Below are 25359 nucleotides of genomic sequence, written 5' to 3' on the forward strand. Positions count from 1 at the left end.
GGCTTCCAATCATTTCCCTGGCCTAGATTAAAAACTTTATTTTAAAATATTCTCTAGTTATTAGTGATTAAAGTAAAAATTCTCTCAAGTCTGGCAAAAGTACAAACTTGTGATTATGCTTAAAGTAGTTAAAACCTACATGTTCAACAACAATAAAGATTAAAAGCCGTCTCAATGGACAGAAAACTCTGTACAAGTTAAAATAACTCAAAATCCCTTAAACTAGTCAAAATAGCAAAATAGATGAGAAAAGAAATGTAAAACTAATATGATGCGGTATACTATAACCTACTGAAAAGCTGAAAGAAGGAATGGGATTCTAATACTTGCCCTACTCCATTTCAAAACATATTTAAAGCCAGAATACACAGAATATATACCATGTAATAAAATTAACTGAATGTCTATATCAACATTATAAAAAAATGTGGGGGAGGGGACAAAAGCCCCTGGTCAAAATAACAAGATTTGTCACTTCCTAGAAGCACCCTAAAACTTTATTTCAGTTTCAAGATACTGACAACAACACAGTAGTCTGAATTTTCCTTCCATGAATATTCATATCCTTAGCATGGCTGCAAAATCAGAATTGGAAGGACTCAATGGGGCTCTTGACTCTACTAGCTTTATGGCCTTCTTGTAGAGTCTGCCCAGCATGACAAAGGAGAAAAATGAAACCTACGTAGTTAGCTATTTAATGCTGCCCAAGCACTTTGTATGTTGCTCAATATCAAATGGTCTCCAGGAAGAATGAAGTTTTATACATGAAGTAGAAACAGTGCCCTTTCAGACAGTCCCAGTACCCAGTGCTCGACTTTACTCTAGGTCATATACTCGTGAGCTGATACCGTCTGTATTTTATTGTAGTCTAAAACAATGTCACCAGGGATTTAAGACAAGCACCCTACCTCTAGGAAATCTTTATCAGAGTTCTAAGAATCAACCAAGTGTTTTTTTAAACTTTTTTTCTCGGTAAACCACCAACGAGACGGTTCCTAAACTTTAGTTTAATGGCAAATCCATAACATATTTTTAATCTGTTCTTTGAAAAAATGAAAAATGGATATGTGGTTATATACATGTCTGATAGCAGGTCCTTATTACAATTTAGTGGATAAAATATCATTTTAACTAAATGACTGGCAGCAGATAAATAATCTATCCTTCCTAAAGTTGTTATTTTCTTGGCCACTATATCAATCTCAAGCTTTTTAAAACCTGCCTATATAAAAAGCAGAAGCTCTTGACATTAAGAATTCCTATTCCTTCATTCTCATTCTCTCAGATGCAAAAGCCTATGTCTCAAGAAATATCTTATCCCTAGTCCTACAGATCACTTCTGAAACATCAGACCCCAAGACCATCATCACTTCACACCCATGACATTTACTGGCCCACATATATCAAGTCCCAACCGCCCTGTGTTGCCTGATCCACTTCCGTGTGTTCTAGAAGGATCTGAAAACCAGTTCCTGATCTCCTTCACAACAGTCAGCCACATTATAATCCATCACTTTTTACCCTACCTCTGTCAAAGAACTCACTGGGAAGCAATAGAAACAAATCTACTGCTAAATGAATTAGAAAAGATATCCATGAACGCCAGCATGCAGACTGAATTGCTAATTCAGAGGCTTCACAAGCAGAAGAACAACCACAAGCTCATGCAGAGTAGCCCCCCAAGGTACAGTAAGTACTATGGCAGTAATGGAACCTCCAAACCTTCAGCATCCTTCCTTCCTCCTGTTTCACTCACTGCAAAGAATGTTTTTTCCTCCTGTCATGATACACCTATAACCCCAGTTATAGTAAGTGTAAGTAGAGAGATTGAGAATTCAAGATCAGCTAGGGCTACACACAAAGACCCTGACTAAAGCAAAAAAGAACTCCCTTTGGTAGAATCCAATGTCCTCAACAGAAGAAAAACTTTCCTGCCCTTCTCAAACAAACATTACAAACAGAGCAGAGATCTGCTTGCACTGACTGTACCCTGGCTGTTGTTACTTTAACTCCACTGAAATTCCCACATAACTTCCTGGATGTCAAATCAAAAGGCACTTTCCAGGCTTAGTTCTTCCTGATGTTGTGTGAAGCACTTGTAAATCTAGCTCCCTTACAACTCCGTCCTGCAGTTCTTTTATGGATAAAATACCAACAAGAACTGAAAGCAGGTACTCAAAGAGGTACTCTACAGGAATGTTCAATGCATCATTATTCCTGAGGGGCAACAGGTGCACACACAACAACCCACATGACCATCGACAATAAACAAGATGTGGCACATTTACAATGGAATACTATTTAGTCATCAAAAGGTTCTGACCCCTACTACAACATAAAAACATAACTGCTATTGTTCCTTGCCACCCAAAATCATGTTGGAACCTAATTTTTCAATATGGCAGTAGGGAAAGTAGAGCTTAGTAGGCAATGTCTGGGTTGTAGTGGCACAGCCTTCATGATAGATGAGTGCCATCTTGATTTCAGGAGACTAAACTAGTTACTACAAGAGCACATATTTATAAACAGTTAAGCTTCCTCTTGCTTCCTCAGATGCCATGTGATCTCTCCTATTCACACAAGCTTATTTTCCTCAGTGGATTAAAGCAGCAGCATATGGCCCTTACAAAATGCAAAATCTATACTTTCCAGTCTAAAACTATAAATCAAAATAAACCTTTTCCTTTAGAAATGTATCAGGTCTCATGTTGTGCTATAGCAACAGAAAACAAGACAAGACACTTTCACTCAGTCAAAGAAGCTATACACAAAGATCATAAATCACATAACCAGTGAGAATGAGATTACATTTTAGAGTTATAGAAAATATTAGGGAACTAGACAATGATAGTGGTTATGCAACATGATCATGATAAATATACTTAATGCATCACTAATAGTAAATTTATATTATTATATATTTCCCACCCCCATAAAAAACCCAAAACATTCATGTCTCCCTGTTCCGTATTAATCATTACCCTCTCATCTTCTTGAGAAACACAGCTCTACAGTACATTTGGCAAAAGGCTTCAGTAATAAGCCGCATTGTAAATCCTTGAGGCTTTGGAAGCCATAATCTCGGCTGTAGCTATTCAACTCTGTCAAAAATGCATAACATCTAGATTTGGCCCAGGGGTTCTAGTTATCTGTTTCCTTCCAAAGTAAGACACCCATAATCCCAGTCCTCTTTCACCCAGTACACTCTTCCCACAGTTTTACAGAGGTGACAGTAACTCCAAAGTATTCAACATGCATTCAGTGGGACCTACCATATTCTAAGCACTGGGTTAAGAACACAGTAGTGAAATGGCCCTACTCATGGACACTGACAACTTAAAAATCACTTGTGCTAGATACAAACATAGAAGTAAGGCAAAGCCCTTCCGTCCCTCTTCAGACTTCACTCTAGTGAATCCAGTGGGCAGGTAGTTCTTTTGATTCTCCCTTCACAATCTTTCTTGCTCCTTCCTAGGAGGTCCTACTTAAAAGAAAAGCATTTTAAAATGCCTTTGCTTCGGCTTTATTTTGTTCATTTGGGAGAAGTTTCTTTGGTGGCTCTGGATAAATTGAATCCAGGGCCTCACACATGCCAGACAATACTCTACCACTGAGCCACATCCCCAGCCCTAGAAAAACATCCCATGGTACCCATAGCAGACTCCCTTTAATAAAATGTGTGGCTAGACTACACTGGAATGTTTCTAGACTACATTCCAAAGTCAACATCAAAACTCGTAAAGATCAAAACATAATTTAAAGGACTCAGGAAAATCTGGAAAGATCTGTTTTTTTACATTGAAGGCAGAATATATTTGCATAGAATAAACACAAGAAAAACATCCTCAAAAATACTATCAGTGACATCAAAAATTAAGAAAAGAGTTAAAATTAGATAATGCTTCTAAAAAAAACAAACTGCAAGAGGGACTGGAGAGGTGACGCAGTGGTTCAGAGAACTTCTTGATCTTGCAGAGGACCCAGAAGATACCCAGCATCCACATGCTGCCTATCAGCTACTGTAACTCCACTAACCCTTCTGGCCTCTGAGGATATCAGGCATGCATGTGATACCCAGACATGCATACAGGCAAAACAATCATACACATAAAATAAAAATAATAGACATTTTTTAAAGTAGCAAGAGAAATTATTTGGTGAATACATTTGAAACATTAGATAGCATGCTTTCTCTCTCCCAGGGTCAAAGATAAGAGACTATATCTAAGCCTTAGTTGATATTACCTAACTAGGTAATTCAAGGAAGTGATGACAAAGACTCTTCTGTAAGATGGTTCTTCGTGCCACAGAGACTAATACATCAGATTAAACAGTAAATATTTCATCACAGGAATACTTAGTTTACTATCCACTCTTCTAAATAGAGAAAAATGTACATCCAGTCCACACTAAGTATCTGAATTGAGGGCTGCCTCAACATAGCAGAGCATCCCTAACATGCAAGGCCCCCAGCATCAAGGAGAAAAAAAGCACTAAACACCTAAGTCCAGATCTTAACATTCTGTTCTTAAAGGAAAGCATCAAAGAGAAGCTCAAGTGCCCTACAGAGACCCATAAAGAGCTGTGTTACACTGTTAAGCTAGGAATTTCTGTTCCACAATGAGCCAGGGGAGGCAGTTTTTCAAGGGTATGATACTTAGAGTTTCTATTACAATGATGAAACACCATGACCAAACACAACTTGAGGAGGAAAGAGTTTATTTGGTTTACACTTCCACATTTTAGGCCATCACTGAAGGAAACCAGGACAGAACTCAGGCAGGGCAAGAACCTGGAGGCAGGTTCTGATGCAAAGGCCATGAAGGGGTGCTGCTTATGGCTTACTCCCTATGACTTGCTCAGTCTGATTTCTTATAGAACTCAGAACACCAGTGCAGGGATAGCACCACCCACAATGGGACGGGCCCTCCCCATTAATCACTAATTAAGAAAATGCCTTACTGCTGGATGCTACAGAGGTATTTTATCAACTGACGTTCCCTCCTTTCAGATGATTCTAGCTTGCGTCAAAATGGCATAAAACTAGGCAGGAGAAAGGGCAATCTCCTCTGCAAGTCTCATAAGCAAAAGTACTGGTCACTTTTGTTCTGTGCCATCTTTTCAAGAACACTTATAAAGTTGATAGCCTTTATGATAGAGTCAGTGTCTGTCTCTGAAGCAGAGAGATTTCTTTTCTATCTAAAAAAAATAGTTAATGTTTCCCTTTGGCAAAGACTGAGCAGATTTACTGGCTGTCTGTTTTCTGTTGCTGCGATAAAACACCATGACCTAAAGCAACATGAGAAGGAGGGGCGGTTATTTCATCTTACATCTTACAGTCCATCATGAAGAGGAGGCAGGGAAAGAACCTGGAAGCAGGAAGGAGGAATGCTGCTTACTGACTTGTTCTTTGTGACTTGCTCGGCCTGTTTTTTAATAAAACCCAGCCCCCCCAAAACAGGCTAGGCCCTCCCACACAAATCATTAACCAAGAAAATACCCACAGAATCGTTTACAGGCAAACCTAACTGAGGTATTTTCTCAATTGAGGTTCCTTCTCCCAAGTTGAAAAAAAAAAGCAGCAGACAAGCAGACTCCCTGTTTCTAGATAGGCATGGAAGCACATGCAAGTAACTCAAAATACATAGAGCCACTTGTTTCTACTAGTACAAGATCAGTCTGGGAAACACTAGATTCCATATCAATAATAATCATATAATTGGGAGTTTCCTAACCTCAGATTTTCTCAACTGTGGTGCATAACCTAAGAACAGGCACTGCATCTAAGCTCACCATGCCACCCTGACAGGTCTCATAGCAGGAGAAAGGTATGGAAAAAACTGCACAGATATGAGTTCATACTACCCAGAGGGTGATAAAAAAAATGTTATTTTTTCCCTGACTCTAATGTCTTCTGTCATCATACATAGAACTGTAGGTTACCTTGTTAGTCTGCAATTGTGAAAAAAAATATCAGAATTTCAACAACTCTTTAACAAGCTAGGTTCCTGTTAACTCTTCCCCTTTGAATAACTCCACTCAAACAGAAGCATGTTCCATATTTGTGTTTTGACCTATGGGTCTCTTCCAACCATGAATACATGTTAAAAGAGTCCACTATAAGTCAATAAAGGGACCTACATTTATCAGTATTAATCAGTGAAAAATTCAACTGGCACCTGAATATACCTACAAAATTCCAATGTATTATGGTTAAAAAAGTGTATAAATTTTGGGTTGGTGAGATGGCTCAGTGGGTAAAGGTGCTTGTCACCAAGTCTGTGAACCTGGGTTCAACCCCCAAGTCCCACAGAGTGAAAAGGCAGATTCTACTTCCCCAAGTTGTCCTCTGACCTCCATATGTGAGCCATGCTTACACAACACCCCATCAATACAGTTATAATTAAATAAATGTTTAAATGTGAATAAATACAGTCTAAAAATAAAAACTATTTTGTAAAAAAATCTATTCAGCCTGAGTATGCATCTAAGAAACACAGAAAGTTATGTCTTAATTTAAAAAGAGGACTAATGTAGCAAATTAGAGGCTTGTTCATTCTGCATTAAGGAATATGTTTCTGTTAAATATGACCAAGCAACTCATTCACACTGCAACCAATCCTAATGCACAAGAATTTATATCACACTTTGAGAGTAAATTTTCTAAGTACAGTTTGTGGATATAAATATTAAAATATAGTTTTTCAGCTTAAAGTTAAAAACAATTAATATGAAGGTCTGAAAAAGTATTCCTCTCAAATTCACACAGAGTAACTTTTCAAAGGCATCATCTGAACAGCTCAAAGGAAAAATGAGATAAACATCTTTCAGCAAAGAAAGTCTCTGTGTATAAAATCATCAAACTCTAATCCTGTAAGACACCCTTCTATACAATTGAATACCAAAGTGATATTCTGGAAAGCAGTCATTTCAACATGCAGATTTACATGTGCAGTTGAGCTACTTAAGGTAAGTGACAAGATTTGGTGCAAAAACTGTTTATTGGTTTGCCAAAGACAAAGTCTGTACACACACACACATAGACTGCCATCCAGATAGTCTCCAGACTTGTCTTGAAGTCAATAAATCTTCCATTTCTAAGGTTCCTACACATAGCTCATCACAAAATACTGCTGTACCCCATTCCCTTTCTTTTACAATTAGGTTTGTTCTCCTTGTAATTCAAGAGCTGACATTCCTGCCTCCATTAGTTTATTATTTTCAAATTCATTCTGCGAACTATATGCTAAAATTCATTTCAAATATTTTTCCATCCTCTCAATCCTATCTTGAGAACTTATAAAGTTAAGATTTGCCATTTCATAAAGTTTCATAAATGTATATATAATCATTAATAATCAACATTTCAAGTATGTGCATCAGTTAGTGATGTGGGTACATTTAGTCCCATCTTAAAAATGAGGAAATGAATCATTCAAGAGACCAATTAGATTAACTAGGAACACTAGGGAGGTGGTACACTTTCTTTACTTAACATGTTGTTGAAAACAGGATTTGAACCTAGATTTCAACCTGAGCCAGGACTAAGTTCTGTTTGTTGTATGTGTCTCTGACAGTGTATTGCTTATGTCATCAAGTTAATCCCTTCTGTCTGCATTTCTAGGCCTTTTTATTATAACAAAATAATTAGTTATAACCCATCAGTGAATGTGGCCTTTAAATTCTGTAGCCACAAGATGGCAAGTCACTAAATGCTTTTCACTTGGCTTAAAATCCATGTATGCCATTCAATTTATGTACACTTGTGTCCTATACAAAAGTGCATGTGATCAAGTAATGGAAAAGACCTCCAATGGGAATCACTGTTATGAATGGGAAATAAGAATAAAACCAGTAATATCTTTAACTACTTACCTATGCAAAATATTCCTGATTCTAAAAGAAAAAGAAAACAGCACACAAGTAATCCCTCAATGGCACATCCTCACACTGGACATGGTGCCACGCTCCTGTAATCCATGTGCTCAGGAGGAGCAGAAAGAACTACCCAAGCCCAGCATTCAAGGTCACTTGGGCAAACTCAATGAGACCTTGGGTTTACTGTTTTTTTAATTATGTGTGTGAGTGTGTTTGTCTATTATATAGTTTTGTGCTTGTGAGTGTCCCTCAGAAAAGGATGTCAAATGCCCTAGAACAGGAGTTACAGGCATTTGTGAGCTTCCTGACAGGGATGCTGGGAACTGAACTCAGGTTCTCTGCAAGAGCAGTATGTGCTCTAACCAGTTCCCCAACCCTTCACAATAAATTCCTTCTCAAACATGGCATTATAATCATAAATTGCCTTGGTAAAAGGTGCTCGATTCAGCCATGCCTGCTGATGAAAGTCTATGATTCCCATCACTGAGGAAGGAGAGGAGGAAAACAGCAGGTTAAAGGTTCACCTGGGCAACTTAATGAAAGCCTTCTTTAAAGAAGAAAAAGTAAAATGGACTTTCAGTTGAAGACCTCAGGGGAGATCTCAATTAACCTTTTGCATTAATGGTATTTTAAAAGATGTTTAAGGGCAGGTCTTCTTGTAATACAATAATTAATTTCTTACTAGCATGGCAATAAAATTATTCATCTCACAGCTACCCCGGGGATAAGTCTATCAAGTCCTTGAAAATAAAACCACAGTTATTTTGTTCATTGCCACATCCCCAGCACCTAGCTCTACACCGTACACCTCTATAAATATGTACTAAAACTCTCAACTATAATAACTTGAGTTTCAAAATGTTTATATTTTTAAATAATTCATAGAAAAAAGAGATAACAGGAATTTTGAAAATCCTCTTTTACCCTCCCCCTGCAAAACACACACACTTTGTTTATTTGGCATATTCTACAAAGACAACAGCTCAGATTTTTCACTTGGGTCTCACTAACAATTTCTGGCCAAATACAATTCTTATGTGTTTCTTCTTAGTTTATACATTTATGTATAATGCAATGAATAGTTCACTGGTTCCATTTTTAAAATTCTCCTGTTGGCCATATCTTTGAAACTGATACTAAAAGATTGCGCTGCTAAATATAAAAATACCTATTTTTTTTAATTTTACACAAAACTGTAGTCAGTATACAATGGTAAAGTCACAGCACTTTATACTACAGTCTAGAAACACATGGTAGCCTTCACATTGCAAGTTAAGAAACTAACTCAAGAAATGGTAAGGCCACACAATTAGCTGGAGTTAAAACCCAGCCTCTGACCCTCCATACACAGCACTTCATTACATGTAATGTAAAGACACATAGCAGTCTTTGATAAAACAGGACAATGCAGAAGATATCCCTTTCATCTCCAATTATAATAAAACTTTCATCTGAGGACTGCAAATCCCATCAATAAGATTTAGAGTGGAAGTTACTGTTCACAATCCTCTTATGAGAAGATAAGACAAGATCTGCTTTGCATGTTTATTCCACAAGGCACACTGGACACAAGTCAGCTGGCCTAGTTATCTCCTTTCCCTTCTGGCTATGCATTCCTCATGAAAAGCAAGACTTACTGCCATTACCTGTCATTAAGCTTCCTTTTCTAAAATTTGAGAAAACAGTTATTGTTATCTCTGGGATGAAAGATAAAGCAAAGACCCTTACTATGTAGCAAACTTACCAAAGCCATGTGGCCTAGAATTAGTAACACAGCAATTCAAATTCAAGTTGGTCTTGAAACCCAACTCATTCTATTCCACTCTGCAACAGTCTCCATCTTCAGAGTTTATTATCAACATCTTCATTCCAACGAATTAACCCACATAACTCAAATATCTGTGCAATAAATTATCCACAAATAAAATTAAATGGAGACATATAATCCAATAAATGACCAGGTTTATTTAGTTACTATAATCTGCCAGTCTATACGTGATAAAGACTCTTGGAGAATGGGAATGTAGCTTAGTCCATGAGAGTGCTTGCCTAGAATGCAGTTAATGCTCTAGCACTACAAAAACCATAGACCAGGTATGCAGTGCATAGCTGAAATCCCAGTACTGGGAAAGGGAAGTGGAACTAGAAGCAGGAGCATGAGGAATTCAATGTCCTCCTTGGTTACATAGTAAGTTTGAGGCAAGCCTGAACTACACAAAACTCAATCTCAAAAGGAGATTTGAAAATATATAAATTTGATATACAATTTGATAATTTAGTTATCTACACTTAGAATTTATTTACTGATAATAATTCTAAACCTAGCAGAAAATAGAAATATTGAGATTTCTACTTGAATTCTGACTTTGAAAACTGACTCAGTGACATTGGGACAAAACTCTGTGCCTCCACTCATCCATTGCTGGTGGGAATGCAAACTTGTGCAACCACTTTGGAAAGCAGTGTGGCGGTTTCTCAGGAAATTCGGGATCAACCTACCCCAGGACCCAGCAATTCCACTATTGGGAATCTACCCAAGAGATGCCCAATCATACAACAAAAGCATATGCTCATCTATGTTCATAGCAGCATTATTTGTAATAGCCAGATCCTGGAGACAGCCTAGATGCCCTTCAGTGGAAGAATGGATGAAGAAACTGTGGAATATATACATGCTAGAATACTACTCAGTGGTAAAAAACAATGACATCTTGAATTTTGCAGGCAAATGGATGGAAATAGAAAACACTATTCTGAGTGAGGTAACCCAGACCCATAAAGATGAACATGGGATGTACTCACTCATATTCGGTTTCTAGCCATAATTAAAGGACATCGAGCCTATAAATTTGGGATCCTTGAGAAGATAATAAGAAGGTGAACTCCCAAAAAAAGATATAGTAATCCTCCTGGATATTGCAAGTAGACACGATCGCCAGGCAAAATTGGGAACTTGAGGGTTGGGCAAGACTGGGCCAAGGGAAGATGGGGAGAGAAAAGTGTGAAGGGGAGAGCGGGGGAGCTCGGAGGAATGGGGTGCTTGGGATATAGGAAGGGTGGATATGAGAGCAGGGAAGCATATATCTTAATTTAAAGAGCTACCTGAGGGTTGTCAAGAGACTTGACCCTAGAGGGGTTCCCAGGTTTCCAGGGAGACGCCCCCAGTTAGTTCCTTGGGCAGCTGAGGAGAGGGAGCCTGAAAAGGCCAGTTCCTATAGCCATACTGATGGATTTCTTGCATATCACCATAGAACCTCCACCTGACGATAGACGAAGAAAATGACAGAGCCCCACCTTGGAGCACCGGACTGAGCTCCCAAGGTCCTGATGAGGAGCAGAAGGAGAGAGAACATGAGAAAGAAAGTCAGGACCGTGAGGGAACCTCCAGCTGGCGACAGATGGGGAAGGTGACTGAGCCCCACATTGAAGCACTGGACTGAGTTCCCAAGGTCCTGATGAGGAGCAGAAGGAGCGAGAACATGAGGGAGAAAGTCAGGAACGAGAGGGGTGCGTTCACTCATGGAAACGGTGGGACAGAACTAATGGGAGATCACCAACTCCAGTTGGAATGGGACTGATGGATCATGCGACCAAACCCGTCTCTCTGACTGTGGCCAACAGCGGAGGCTGACTGAGAAGCAAAGGACAATGGCGCTGGGCTCTGATTGTTCTTCATGGACGGGCTCTGTGGGAGCCTTCTCAGCTTGGTCGATCACCTTCCTGGACCTGGGGGGAGTTGGGAGGACCTTGGTCTTAGCATAGAGTGGGGAACCCTGATGGCTCCTTGGCCTTGAGAGGGAGGGAGGGGAGGTATGGGTGGAGGGGAGGGGAGGGAAGGGGGAGAAGGAGGGGAGGGAAGGGGGAAGAGGAGGGGAGGGAGGGGGGAGGAGGAGGGAAGGAGATGGAAATTTTTAAATATAAAAAAAATAAACCATGAGAAAAAAAAAAAAAAACTCTGTGCCTCTTACGGTTAATAAGTGTTCTGTTACTTCAACAAGTAATGCATTTTGATCAAAATGTAGAACACTTTCACCAGTACCTGACACAAAGTAAATGTTCAGCACACATTCATTATTATAATCATATTTATTACCATTACTGTTAGTACATCAATATCATAAATGGCAACTTTAAACTGTTGTTACCTATTATATATCTATAATCCCAGTACCTGACACAATTAACCATTATTACTAACAACTTCTATAATAAATCATAGGATATCTGCACTAGTGCTAGGCCTCCTTAGCCTAATTCCCCAGGGAGAGGTGAGTGCACTATCTACCCATTCTGCATCCCCACAATGCAGGACAATCAGATCCATAGACCCACGATGCAGGACAATCAGACACGATAGGGAGTCAAGTCAAAGAAGGAACTCAGTTTATTACTGTGAGCATCAGCTTATATAGGTTAAGTGACATCCTGTGATGTGGGGGTACTTCCAGCCAATGAGAGACAGTCAAGCACTCCCTCTGGCTGGAAGGGCGTCTACCTAGATTTTCCTGTCTCATCCTCGCTGGGTGGCTTTGACTATCTTTCAAACTCTAGCCAGGCTTGTCTCTGTCCTACAGGCCTCAAGGTACAGACCCTGAGATAATTTTGGCCCAACACACAAGAATATAACCTCTTCTATAAGAAAAGATAATTCAGTCACAGAGGGGACCCTAAATTAGTACTTAGATATTTAAGAGAAAGAAAATTTTTTTTCCAAAAAAGTGAATAGATCAAAAGTAAAGCTTGAAAACAAGGGAACTGCAACATTCCCAAAATTATGCAAGTGGAAGCAGCCTAGGAGCAACTTGTAATGACTACACAATCAAGTATCTGCTTCCCTTACCACACTGGATGTTGGTATGAACACATGATCTCAAAACTCACAACATTCTCCAGGTGTAAAGTCCCTCCAACAATGTACTTCTGAGGGGCCGTTCAAGAAATAACTGCCTCTGAGAATCACATGAATTGCCTACTGCCAACCCCACTTCTGGTTATAAATCTCCCAACCCCCAAAAATATAAGGGATTTCATTATTGTCTAATATTCTTGAACTTTGGCAATAAGAAGTTCATAGGTGAGAAAAAGGCTCCTCACTAGTACCATTTATGGTAGTTTGCATGTAATTAGCCCCCATAAGCTCATTAGGAGCTGAAACTTTGTTGGAGTAGGTGTAGACTTGTTAGAGGAAGTGTGCCACTGTGGGGGTGGTCTTTGAGGTCTCCTATGCTCAAGATAAGCCCAGTGTCTCAGATCACTCCTGTTGCCTGAAAGTCAAAGATTTTCAGCTCTTTCTCCAGTACCAAGTTTGCCTGCATACTACCATGTCACACAATGGCGATAATAGACTAAATCTCTGAAAATGTAAGCTACCCCAATTAAATGTTTTTCTTTATAAGAGTTGCCAGAGCCGGGCGGTGGTGGCGCACGCCTTTAATCCCAGCACTCGGGAGGCAGAGGCAGGCGGATCTCTGAGTTCGAGACCACCCTGGTCTACAAGAGCTAGATCCAGGACAGGCTCTAGAAACTACAGGGAAACCCTGTCTCGAAAAACCAAAAAAAAAAAAAAAAAGAGTTGCCCTAGTCATGGTCTCTCTTCACAGCAACAGAAACCCTAAGATACCATTTTATCTCTTTATCTTTAGAGCCCTTAAATGGAAACCAAGAAAAATGGCAGAGCTTCAGCATGCCTTTCAGAGGTCACAGCATTCCACTTCCCTGGTCTATCTTTTCTGCAGTTTTCTGTACTAGCTGATCCATCACCCAATGAGCACACAAAGCACTTCCACATTTACAGACATTTTAAAAGTCAAACTACTAGACAAACACATGTAATCACAACACTCAGGAAACTGAAACAGGAAGATTGCTATGAACTTAAGGTCAGTCTAAGCACACAATAAATTACAGGATTGCCTGTACTGCAGAGTGGAACCCTGTCTTTTAAAGAAATTTCTTTAGACCAGCAAACCTAGTTTCTAAAACTAGGTACCATCTGTGGTCATGTAAGACAATCTATACAAAGGGTTCTCCTGAACCCTTGTCTAAATAACCTACCAAGCATCCATAATACTGACAGGTAAACTGCATGCCTCACTTCTCATATAAGATTTCTGCCAAGGAATCATAGCCAAATAATTCTGGTTTTCCTACACATCTAGTGATGGTTTTTGTCTAATAAAAAGATTTAGAACCTGTTTCAAAGGATAGGCAAGAGCCAGAACAATAGCTTAATGAGAATGCTCTATTCCCAGCACACCTTCGCCAGTACACACAAATAGAGGTGTACATTACATAGGTATATTGTAGACTTTATAACAGAAAGCCACCAGGATAATAAGGACAGGTAAGATAGGACTGTCGTGGTCTGAATATATTTGAATGCTTAGTTACCAGGGAGTAGCATTATTTGAGAAGGATTAGGAAGTATAGCCTTGTTAAGGTAGGTGTGGCCTTATTGGAGGAAGTATGTTACTGGGGATGGGCTTTGAGGTTTTAAAATCCACATCAGGCATCAGAATCAATCTCTCTCCCTCTCTCTCCCCGTCTCTCTCTCTCTCCCTCTCTCTCTCTCTCTCCCTCTCTCCCTCTCTCCCCCTCCCTCTCTCCCCCTCCCTCCCCCTCCCCCTTTCTCCCTCTCTCCCTCCCTCCCTCCCTCCCCTCTCCCTCCCTCCCTCCTTCTCTCCCTCCTTATAGATCAGGATGTAGATCTTAGCTATTCCTGCAGCATCACACCTGCCTACCGCCATGCTTACTGCTGTCATGCTCCCTTCCATGATTACAACTGTTAGCAAGGCCCCAATTAAATGTTTTCCTTTATAGACTTTCCTTGGTCATGGTTTCTCTTCAAAGCAAAAGAACAGTAACTAAAATAGTGTCTTTTATAATCTGTGAAATCAAATCATAAACTAATAAAACATATTAACTAATAAAAATTGACCTTATTTTCAACTGTGCAATTCTGAAACCAAATACAGAGGAAGCTATGCCAAAGAGGGTCTAGTCAAAAAAGTTCTGACCACCAAACAAGGTCATGCATAAGCAATGAATATCTGAGTGTTACAAAGATGTGGGATTCCCCTCTATATGCTGTAAATACCATTGGTTAATAAAGAAACTGTTTTAAGCCTATAGCAGGGCAGAACAGAGCTAGGCAGGGAAAACTAAACTGAATGCTAGACAAAAGAAAGCGGAGTCAAGGAGAAGCCATGTAGCCCTGCTGGAGACAGACACCCGAACTTTCCCTAGTAAGCCTCAGCCTCGTGGCAAAACACAGACTAATGGAGATAGATTAATTTAAGATATGAGTTAGCCAGAAATATGCTTAAGCTATTGGCCAAACATTACTACAAATAATATGGTTTCTGTGTGATTATTTTGAGGCTGAGCAGCCAGGAACAAACAAGCGGGCTCTCTCACAAATATAGTCTCAGTTAGACCCCTTTCTTTGGTCCCCATATCTTAATTTAGAATTTGTATAGTTCAAATCCTAAAGATTTCTAAATACTCTACATATCTTCAATCTTTTAAAATACAAATATTTTGCTAAAATAAAATTTTAAATGCTATGTAGTTTTTTCCTTGAATACGGGAATAGACTCCACTACTTATTAAAATCTTCATTTATTATACAAATTTGTAAAATGCTGTAATATACATTTTTGTAGTACAACTCTTCACTCTGATTTCTGTGGCTCATAAAGTATCTCTTTCTTGGTATTAATGGGGAACAATGTTTGTTAGAGGCTTAAGAGAGCAAAAACCAACAACCTAGCATGCAGGAGTCTGAGATTCAAACCCCAGTGCTAGCACAACTTGTAGGTAGCCTATGAATGTCACATCTCTTTCTCCTTCCCTATTCTGTGACTGTGATAATTTAACTTTAGATCTACAGCCCCAGTATGTAAACCAAGGGAAGTTTGTATTTGTGTAGACAGGATCTCGTGTGACTCAGACCAGCCTTGAACTCACTCTGTAGGCAAGGATGACCTTGCTCTTATGATCCTCCTGCCTCCATCTCTCAAGTGAAAGGATTATAGACATGAGCAATCTAGAAATTAAACCCAGGGATCCTAGCATGCTAAGCAAATACTCTTCCAAATGAATTACATCCTCAGCCCTGGGGGAGCAGGGACTAATTCTGAAGCTAACATACATATAAAACCAGACATGTTATTTTGCCTTAAATGTGTATAAGTCCATTAAGTTAAGTTATAAGTCATTTTTCCCTAAATGTGAACTTGTTCATTAGGTATGTGCTATCCAATTCTCCTCTGTACCCTAACAATTTCTTGCCTATACTCAACCAACTACCCACAGGAAATTAGGAAATCACTGAAAATAGAAATCAACACCATCCAATACATTTTGAAACAAAGTTATATGGCTTGAATAACCTAACTTTATGTCAAGCAGCCTACTCTATCAATGCAACACTCACCTATATTTCCTGCCATCATTGTACAGACAGGTTTCCAGCTCTTGACCTAGACTATGTAGTCTACTGTTTAAAACCAGTGAATAAGATTGGCCCACATAGGCATTTTAATCCTTGGTCCACAACTGGCAGGACTAGTTAGGATTAGAAGGTGTGACCTCATTGGTGGAAGAGATGTATCTCTGGGGACAGGCTTTGAGGCTTCAAAATTCTCTGCTTGTCTCTCTCTTTCTCCCTCCCACCTCCCAGCCTGCCCCTTCCAACTTCCAACTTTCAACTTAACTGATCAAATGTGAGCTCCTAACTGTTCCTGCCACCATGTCTTTACTCTGCCACCATGGACTCTGGCCCTCTGAAGCTATAAGCCCCAGATTAAATGCTTTTTTTTTGAGCCAAAATTTTTATTTATTCATTTGTTGCACTTGAAGTACTCTTTGATGACATCCTTGGCCTGAGATTCTTTGCCATAGTCCTTAACCACCACACAACCGCAACCAACTACTTTCCATGGCTTTCCCTCTCGATCAATTTTACAGAGGCCTACCCATTCCCCGAGTTTCTTGTTGTCATCAACCTTAATTAGGTTGATTTGGTGCTCAGCACAAAGGGCCTCCACCAACTTGACATACATAGGCTCATCACTGTTGGATGCAAGCACACAGAGATGGGCTTGGCGCTTGTCTAAGGCTTTGGCAGCTTCGAGGATGCCACGTGCAAGGCCATCGTGGATGAGGGCGGTCTTCAGCACCTCTTGAAGAGCAGTGTTGACGTCCATTACACCTCCAGCAGCAATGCCTTCCTCGGCCATGGCAGTGGATTACAGGTGAGGGCGAATCTTGAACGCACCCGTGGCTCCGCTTCCACGCAACTTGGCGGCGGCCAGATTAAATTCTTTCTTAAGATGCTTTGGTCATAGTGTTTTATCACAATAGAAAAGTAGCTGAGACACATGTTCTGTCTTCAGTGCTTCACATTATGGATTCCTGGAACCTTAAATTAGTATTCCTCTCAAGGCTTAGCCAGACCTCAACCACCTCCTTAAACTCTCAGAGGCTTGCTACTAAGCGTAAGGAACCTCAGCATGTCAATGCTTTTATATTTAAACACCAATGATAGAATTACTATTAATCACGCTACTATTCATAGGATAAGGCTCTCTCTCCCCAAGAACAACATAGTAATGTTCTACTTGCTTCTCTCTGGCAGGGAACTGCTTAAGACAACAGACATTTGAAAGGGGATAATCTACATATATCTGAGCCACTCAGTTCTCTAAGTCTCAAGCAAAAAGTGCTTTTACTGTCCCTCCGAGAGTTATAAAGAGTCTTGTCAGAAGGCATTTCTATCTTCTTCTAAAAGTTACTACAACTTAAGAAGAGGTGACTCAGTGTTACTGCTCCTGCAGTTCTAACACCCACATGGGGACTTGCAACCACTTATAATTCTAGGTTCCAGGGCATCTAACGCCTTCTCTGGCCTCTGTAGCTCCTGAACATACATAGTGTACATGAAAATCACACAGGAACATAAAATAATAAATAATTTTAATTAAATAAATAAAAGATTGTCTACTATGCCAGACATAGTAGCACATGCCTGTAGTCACAACATCGCCAGTGGGGCTGCAGAAGGAAAACGTAAGAGTTTGGGGTCAGCCTGGGAGTGACAGACTTTGACGAGGAAACAAACTAAGAATATGATATCATCATATCACTTGCCTATCAGTTCTGAAGTGACTTTCAAAAAGGCTCAAAGATAAATTTTACAACTGTCCTCAAGCCTGGATTAGGCATATTATTTCCGTCATTCTCCTGAAGGTTCCTAGTCTTTTTATTTGATTCTGAAGGTGCTTATTTGTCTATTTTCAATGCACAAGATTAAAGCCAGGGCTTCATGCCTACTAATCACCATTAGCACCAACCTGCAACCTCAGTTCATCCTTTTTCCTCATGGATCCAATGATGTAGATTTTATTGAAATCACCTCAAAATACTTTTTGAAAGTGACAGGGCAGAGCAGTTTAGTAATAAAGTCTGTGCTACTGCATAAGGCCTTGGGTTTTACCCACTATACCAAAAACTAAAAAAGAAAAGAAAAATAAAGAAATCTTTTTTAGAAATTGTGTAATTTTATAAGTGGTACAAATTTTTTTGAAACATACCAACTGTCCCCAACTCCCCTTTCTACACATCTGCATCTACTGCTTACCTAGTCTCCTCTACTTCTAGTATTCAATGCCTTCTCCTGAACGGCTGGAGGAATGTCTTAGTTAGGGATTATATTGCTGTGATTAACACCATGACCAAAAGCAACTTGGGGAGGAGAGGATTTATTTCATCTTACAATATTCAGGTCATACCCCATCACTGAGGGGAGTCAGGGCAGGAACCTAACGGCAGAAACTGAAGCAGAAGCCATGGGGGGAATACTTAATTTGCTTTCTTGCTTAGCCTGCCTTCTTATACAACTCAGGACCACCAGACCCACGGGAAGCACCACTCCCACTATGCCTACGGCCTGCCCACACCAATCATCAATCAAGAAAACCCCTTATAGACTTACTAAAAGCAATCTGATGGAGGCATTTTCTCAGCTCAGCTTCCTCTTCCCAGACAACTCTAGCTTGCATCACAAGGGAGTACTCACTCATATTGTAAATTCCCTTACAACCTTGGGTTTTATGGGTTCTGTCTTCTCATGTGCATTGTATTCCACCCCTCAAAAACCTTTGCAAGTACAGAATATAACTTACAGACCTTTGTACCACCAGTGGCCTCAAAACAAACCTGCGTAGTGCAGACACACATTGAAGATGTGTTCTGTTAATAGGGAAAGTAAGTCAACAATTTTTCAAGGCCCATTAAAAGCCATGTAGGCGGTAATAGTGTGGAAATGAGATTTCTGCCTTAAAGCTGTTTACAAGCAGAAATATGTAAATTATCTACAGAACCAACAGGAATAAGTATGTACTAAGGAAGTTCCTTATGTGGCTCTAGTTGGCAGGATTAATGTGAGAACACTGAAGCATCGAGTTAAGATTAAAAAAAAAGAGTAGGATTTATTCATTCACCTTCAAATAATGGCTCCAATGAGGTAGAAGGCAATGATACTCAAAGAACAGCAAGATCATTTCCTTGAGCACAATCGAGGACAGCAAACATTGCTAGACAATGGTGGCAAGCTTTGGAAATGGCTGGCAGGGAGCCTGAACAGCAATGCAAAGCCAGAGCATGGCTTTCTCTGAAGGTGATACAATAGGGTACATACTTTGGAAAAGGAGACATAGCTATTACTGAGTCATGAATAGACAGTAAGGGAGAGCTAGCATAAGAAGCTGGAGAGTAAGACTACAAATAGAGAGCCAACAAGACACCTTGCCTGTCCGCATTACTCTCAGGTAGGAATCTGAGAACCATTTAAGACCTTCACATGAAACCCTAAGTGCCAGGGCAAGGCCACTTGACTTAACTACCACACACAACCCCACAAAGGGCAAATGTATGTGACCTACTAAAGATAATATAACAAGGTGGCTTAGAGCAACAGAGTGTCTCTTGAAGAGTTCAGCTCTCATGTTCATTAGGTATATGACCAAAAGGACACAATCTCACTTGATTAGGTATAAAACCCCCAGGAGAAACTACAGAGGAGGGAGCATAAAAACACTACTTCCAAGTCTTCCTGGACACTCAGTACCAGAAAACCAGTCAAATACAAGCACTCTTGTCTCTTGGATGAGGATATATAGAATGCCTACAAGAGTGGGTAGCTCAGTAAGTTCCCAGCCAATATTATTAAGAAGATGTACAATAAGGCATGGATCCTTGGATTAATGTCACAGTCCTTCAAGGATCCTTGGAACCCAAGGTAAGAGTCACTCTCTTAGAAAATATGCCAAAGGAACAGAAGAGCAATTCAGTTCATCAGCAAAGAGCGGCAGCTACGGAATTTAGTATAGTGCTGCAGGTACACCAGGATGCCTAGGCAATACCAGCAAGCAAGAAAGAAAAAAAATGCAGAGATATGTGGCAGGGGAATGATGGGCAGTACACTAGAACGCAGAAGGATCTGATTTTCAAAACTGAGAGCAAAGCAGGTGTTTGAAGTTTGAAATGAAGTGAGAAACCAAAAACTTCTGGTCAGGAAGTGATATATTGAACACAGAGCTTCGGGACAACTCTTGCTTGGGCGGGGGGGGGGGGGTGGTAAACACAGGACACGACTGCCAAGCCTTCCTCTCCATGAAGAATCTACCAAACAACAGTTTTCAACTATCTAATAGGATTCCACTCCTAAGCTGCACTGATTCAAAATGCTGGCCACTTAAATCGATATAAGCCATACTAATATGGCACACAGCATATTAACAATGCTAAAAAAGTCTACTGAATGTAATAAACATCTGAGCTTAAATATCCATACTTAAGCATCAGTCTGAGAACTTGAGGAAAGAGAACCATCTGCAAGAGATCTCTAGCATTAAAAAAAAGAGGGCATCTCCGGGGACAGTTCAAGAGCAGAGCATCTCTTGTGGGGAGAGGGGGTTCCCCAGACTTGGTTTTCTTCCTCAACCTTTGATCCTTTCCCACCCTTCTATCTTACTAAACATTTATTCATTGTAAGTACTTTAAATGGGATGAAATAAAAACTGAAAAAATAATCAGTATCCAGTATTGAAACAGTTTAATGTTAGGGGACTGTGTATCTGCTCCCTTGTAATACTAGAAACCTTTGAGACCAGGTCAGTCCCAGTAAGACACTGCTTACCTGTTGGGCCTCAGAAAATGCAAACTCCTAAGCCTCAAATTGTACATCTAAAAATGGAAATAAGGACTTTGTTGTGAAAACTAATACTGAGTGTTAACCAAGTGAGGACGATATAATAAGTATGTAGATGTGGTGCCTATTAGCTGTTATTATCATCTTTGTTTTAGTATTACTTTGACCGCCATCAGAAGACATTACTTCCACACCGTTGAATTTCACACCGCGCCGTTTGATAAGGCAGTGGTTGGCCCTACCTGTTGCAACACCTCTAGGAGATGACTACCATAAATTAACCATGTTCAGCAATCCACATGGCTCCCAACATTCAAGGCAGCACAGTCTAATTACCTCACCCAAGGAGTTCATGTCTTTGGAATTAGAAACGCTAGTCTCTAGAATTAGAGACTTTGAGACCAGTCTGTCAAGATACGCCCCCAGAATGTGTGAAAACACGACTCTCACAAGTTTGTATGGAGGAGGGAAAAGTGTGTAAACATGAAGAATAAAAATGATCTGTAACTCCTATTATCTCTTCTCCACCCGGAACTCTGCTGGTAAGGGGTAACCAAACCACAGCAGCCGCTGGTGTCCCAAACAAGGCAGATGATCAGGTGAGTGAGGGTGAGCGAAGTGACTCCACACAGTATTGACAGATCACACTGGCCCTTTTCCTTCCCGGCACCAGGCTCTGCAAAGTACGATATTCCCTCTCTTGGGCTCCGTGGAAGAAAAGACACAGTCACCCAGAGGACAGGTGTGACAGAGTGGTCCTGTGCGCAACTAGAGCGAGCCGAGAGCCACGCTGCCCAGGCTGCAGCCGGCTCAACCCCCGCGGCAGCACACATCTTCCGGGACGCGCCGAGCTCAGTTCCCCGTGCCTCGGCGGCCCTGCGCGGGGACGCGGCCCACGTGCCCCGAGGCCACAGGCCGCTCGTCCCCGCCCCGCACTCACCTGGCCAGTGATGCCCGTGATGAGCGCCACCTTCCTGGGCTTGCCCATCTCGCTGTCCCCGGAGACCCGGGAGCTCGGGCAGCTAGCGGGCGCGTGAGCCATGTCGCCGCGGGCGGGTAAGAGTGCAGCCGAGAGGAAGGCGGAGTGGGACGGGCAGCGGGCCGGCAGAGACGTGGGTGAGCGCCCCAGTCGTCTAACAGAGCTGCAGCGGCCGCCACAGTCTGACAGGGCGCGCGGGAGGCCGGGCGTGGAGCGAGGGGCGGGCCGGCCCAGCCGGGGCGGGCGGCGGGAGCCGGGCTGAGGCCTGGCTGGCGCCGCGTCACTCGTCCTAGCAGCGACGCGTCAGCGGCGCCCCCTGCGGCCCCGCCCCCACCGGGGTCTCCACGCTGAGCCACGCCTCCCCGGGAGGCGGGGCCTGAGGGCGCCGGGCTCCTGAAAGAGGAAGGATGCCGGACTACGACCGGGTAGAGGGTGCTGTCCGACTGGGCCTTGGTCTCCAGGAATCCCGATATCGCCCGATGATTCCGGGAGGAATGACGAGCTGACCTTTTCGGTAGGAAAAAAAAAAAAAACTCTGAATTCCAAATCCAGGCATCAGAAGCCTGGGGTCACCGACTTTTTTATTAAATAATTTCTGAAACCCTGCTGCTGTGTCTTTGTGAGAAGTCAGTTTTACATTACTTGAGGACACTAGCGTTTCAAGGCTCCTAAGTGGGGTTACAGATGCGGGGGATGACTAACCGCAACCGCAACCTGGCTATCCGAGTCTTCTGGTACTTTCCTAAAGTTTAGAACCAGTTTGGAGGTTCCCAGTAACTCCATTCAAAACACTATTTACTTTGAGGGCTGGCAGTTCTCAGCAGTCGAAGTTTCTGGCCCCACCCGACTTCCTGCATAAGGAAACAATTGAGAAAAATGCACAGGTCAGTAAACCTGTGCACGACCAATGTTAAGAGGTGGGGTGACTGCTGTGTCTGCTGAATTTGCTTCCGTTTGATAGATTTGTGTCACACTGACTGAGAAAAGGGGTCTGGCAAAGGACTCAGATATGGAAGAGTAAGGGAAAAACACACTGGCCCCCACTGCCCTGTTTGTTTCTCCGATAAATAGCTTCAAATCGTCTTCCCAGATGCAATCCGAGCTACCAGGACAGTGCGCAGTAGAAAGAGCAAGGTGTGAAGAGTACGACGCAGATCTGGAGTCCCAAGACCAGGTGCCCAGACTCCTCGGAAACTTTCCACACTTTATACATAGGCTTGTCCGCTTTAATGTTTTTGCCTTTTCTCTGGTGCGTTCTCTATGGAAAACGAGACCCAGAAGTTGGAGAAACATATTCACTGAAGCAAGAAATGTCTGAAGTCTAGATGATCTTTAAAGATTAAACTTTTATGTAAATGTGTTGTAATGCAAGGATAAATAATTCAACACTTTAAAACTTGCAGACAAAAACTGATACTTAGGGAAAATGGGGAAATCTGTCTGATTTGTCCTGCAGCTCTGACACCTCATGTCATACCAATGATCACTGTCCAGTAAGGAATGTAAAAATAGAAAAAAAATCATAGAAATCAAATATGTATTGGATGTGCTGGGATGTGGCTTAGTGGTAGATCACTTGTCTAATGGGTGAGGCTCTGGGTCTGATCGCCAACTCTACAAAGTAAATAAATAAAACCAGTATGTTTAGGGCCTGAAAATGCAGAAAATAGTAAAGAAAATATTTGCAAAATACCTGAGATGAAAAACAAACTGTGTCGCTTACACAAGCAAACTTTATTGCTATTCTAGAATCTGGAAACTCAAGATCAAGGGTTCATTTCTTCTGAGGCCTGTCTCCTTTGCTTGTAAATGTTACCTTGGATCTTCTCATGATATTCTTCCTCTATGTGTGCTTGTGTTTCAAATTCCTGTTGTAAGGACATTGGTTATATTTGATTAGAGACTACCTTAATGACCTCATTTTACCTTAATTATCTTACTAAAGACGCTGCTTCACAGCCAGCAGCCTGGCTTGGTAGGTAAAGGTACTTGCCCCCAAGTCTGTCTTCCTGGATCAATCATCCAGGTGCACACCATGGGAGAAAAGAGCCAAGTCCTGCAAGTTGACCTCTGAACCCAACATGGTATACATGCTCACATATTTAAAAAATATTAATAAGTGAAATGATTAAAAATAAAAAGTATCCTCTTTACAATTACTTTTTCATTTTATGTATTTTTAAAAGTTTTTATTTTGTTTTGTGGCTTTGGGCTTATTCCTTGGTTTTGTTTGTTTTTGTTTTGAGACAGGGTCTCATGTAGCCCAGGGCTGGCCTACAAGTCATTACATAGCTGAGGATTACTTTGAGTTTCTATGCTCCTTCCTCTACCTCCGGAGTGCTCAGGTTAGGACTACTACAGCCTGTTTATTTGGTCCTGAGGATCAAACCCAGAATATTTTGTATACAAGGCAAATACTCTATCAGCCGAACTAGCCGCCAACTCACTTTTGTAAAAACTCAATTTTGAGGCAATGAAGTCTAACACTTCAACATATAAATTAATAGAGGGACACGATACATCTCATAACAGACAGAGGGGGAAAAGGAGATTTTTCTTGTTGGTTTGGAAGTATGGAAGACAGCTCACAGTGAACGCCATTGTTGTGAATTTTCCCAGTGGCCTTAGGGGAATGTGCACAGTCAGCCCAGGGTCTGGACAACATGAGATTGCATTAGCCAGAGAGGAAGTGTGTTAGTCTAGCACAGTAATTCTCAACCATGGGAGATTTTGTAACCCAGAGGACATTTGACAGTGCCTGAAGACCTTTTTTACTGTAACAACCGGAACTGCACTATTGGTATTTGGTAATTAAAGAATAACTCTGTCGCTGAACATCCTACAAAGTACAGCCCAGCTGACCCAAAGTATGAACACCGCTCATCCCTGGTATCCATTTATTCTGCATCCATCTCCTCAACCAGATTTGTATGATGTACCAAGAAGTTAAGACTACAGTGGGTGTGAGGATCAATCTTATTTTTAATTTTTTATTTATCCCAGTTCCCCCTCCCTCCCCTCCTCTTACTCCTCTCCCCATGTACTCCCTTATCCAACCCCCATCTACTCCTCAGAAAGGGTAAGGCCTTCCATGGAGCGTCTACAAAATCTGGCATACCAGATTGAGGCAGGACCCAACAAACCACTCACCCCTGTATCAAGGCTGAGCAAGGTATCCCTCCATAGGGAATGAGCCCCAAAAAGCTAGTTGATGCACTAGGGATAAATCCTGGTCCCAATGCCAGTGGCCCCACAGACTGCCCAAGCCACAGAACTGTCACTCACATTC

At 41.3% G+C, this 25359-nt stretch overlaps 2 protein-coding genes across 2 annotated transcripts in view; both read right to left on the reverse strand.

Annotated features, from left to right (window-relative positions):
- Nucleotides 1-22262, reverse strand: part of Gmds (GDP-mannose 4,6-dehydratase) — a 536488-nt gene extending 514226 nt beyond the window's left edge. Inside the window, exon 1 of the mRNA XM_038334108.1 lies at nucleotides 22032-22262. Within this exon, the coding sequence (XP_038190036.1) occupies nucleotides 22032-22133 (102 nt within the window). The 5' untranslated portion in view covers nucleotides 22134-22262. The remainder of the gene's footprint in view (nucleotides 1-22031) is intronic.
- On the reverse strand, nucleotides 16722-17120 carry LOC119816992 (40S ribosomal protein S12-like). The gene has a single exon (XM_038334109.1). It carries the CDS (start codon nucleotides 17118-17120, stop codon nucleotides 16722-16724), a length of 399 nt encoding a protein of 132 aa, XP_038190037.1.
- Nucleotides 22263-25359: the final 3097 nt, after the last annotated feature.

The sequence above is a fragment of the Arvicola amphibius genome, chromosome 6 (assembly GCF_903992535.2).
Source record: "Arvicola amphibius chromosome 6, mArvAmp1.2, whole genome shotgun sequence".
In the NCBI taxonomy this organism is placed as follows: domain Eukaryota; kingdom Metazoa; phylum Chordata; class Mammalia; order Rodentia; family Cricetidae; genus Arvicola; species Arvicola amphibius.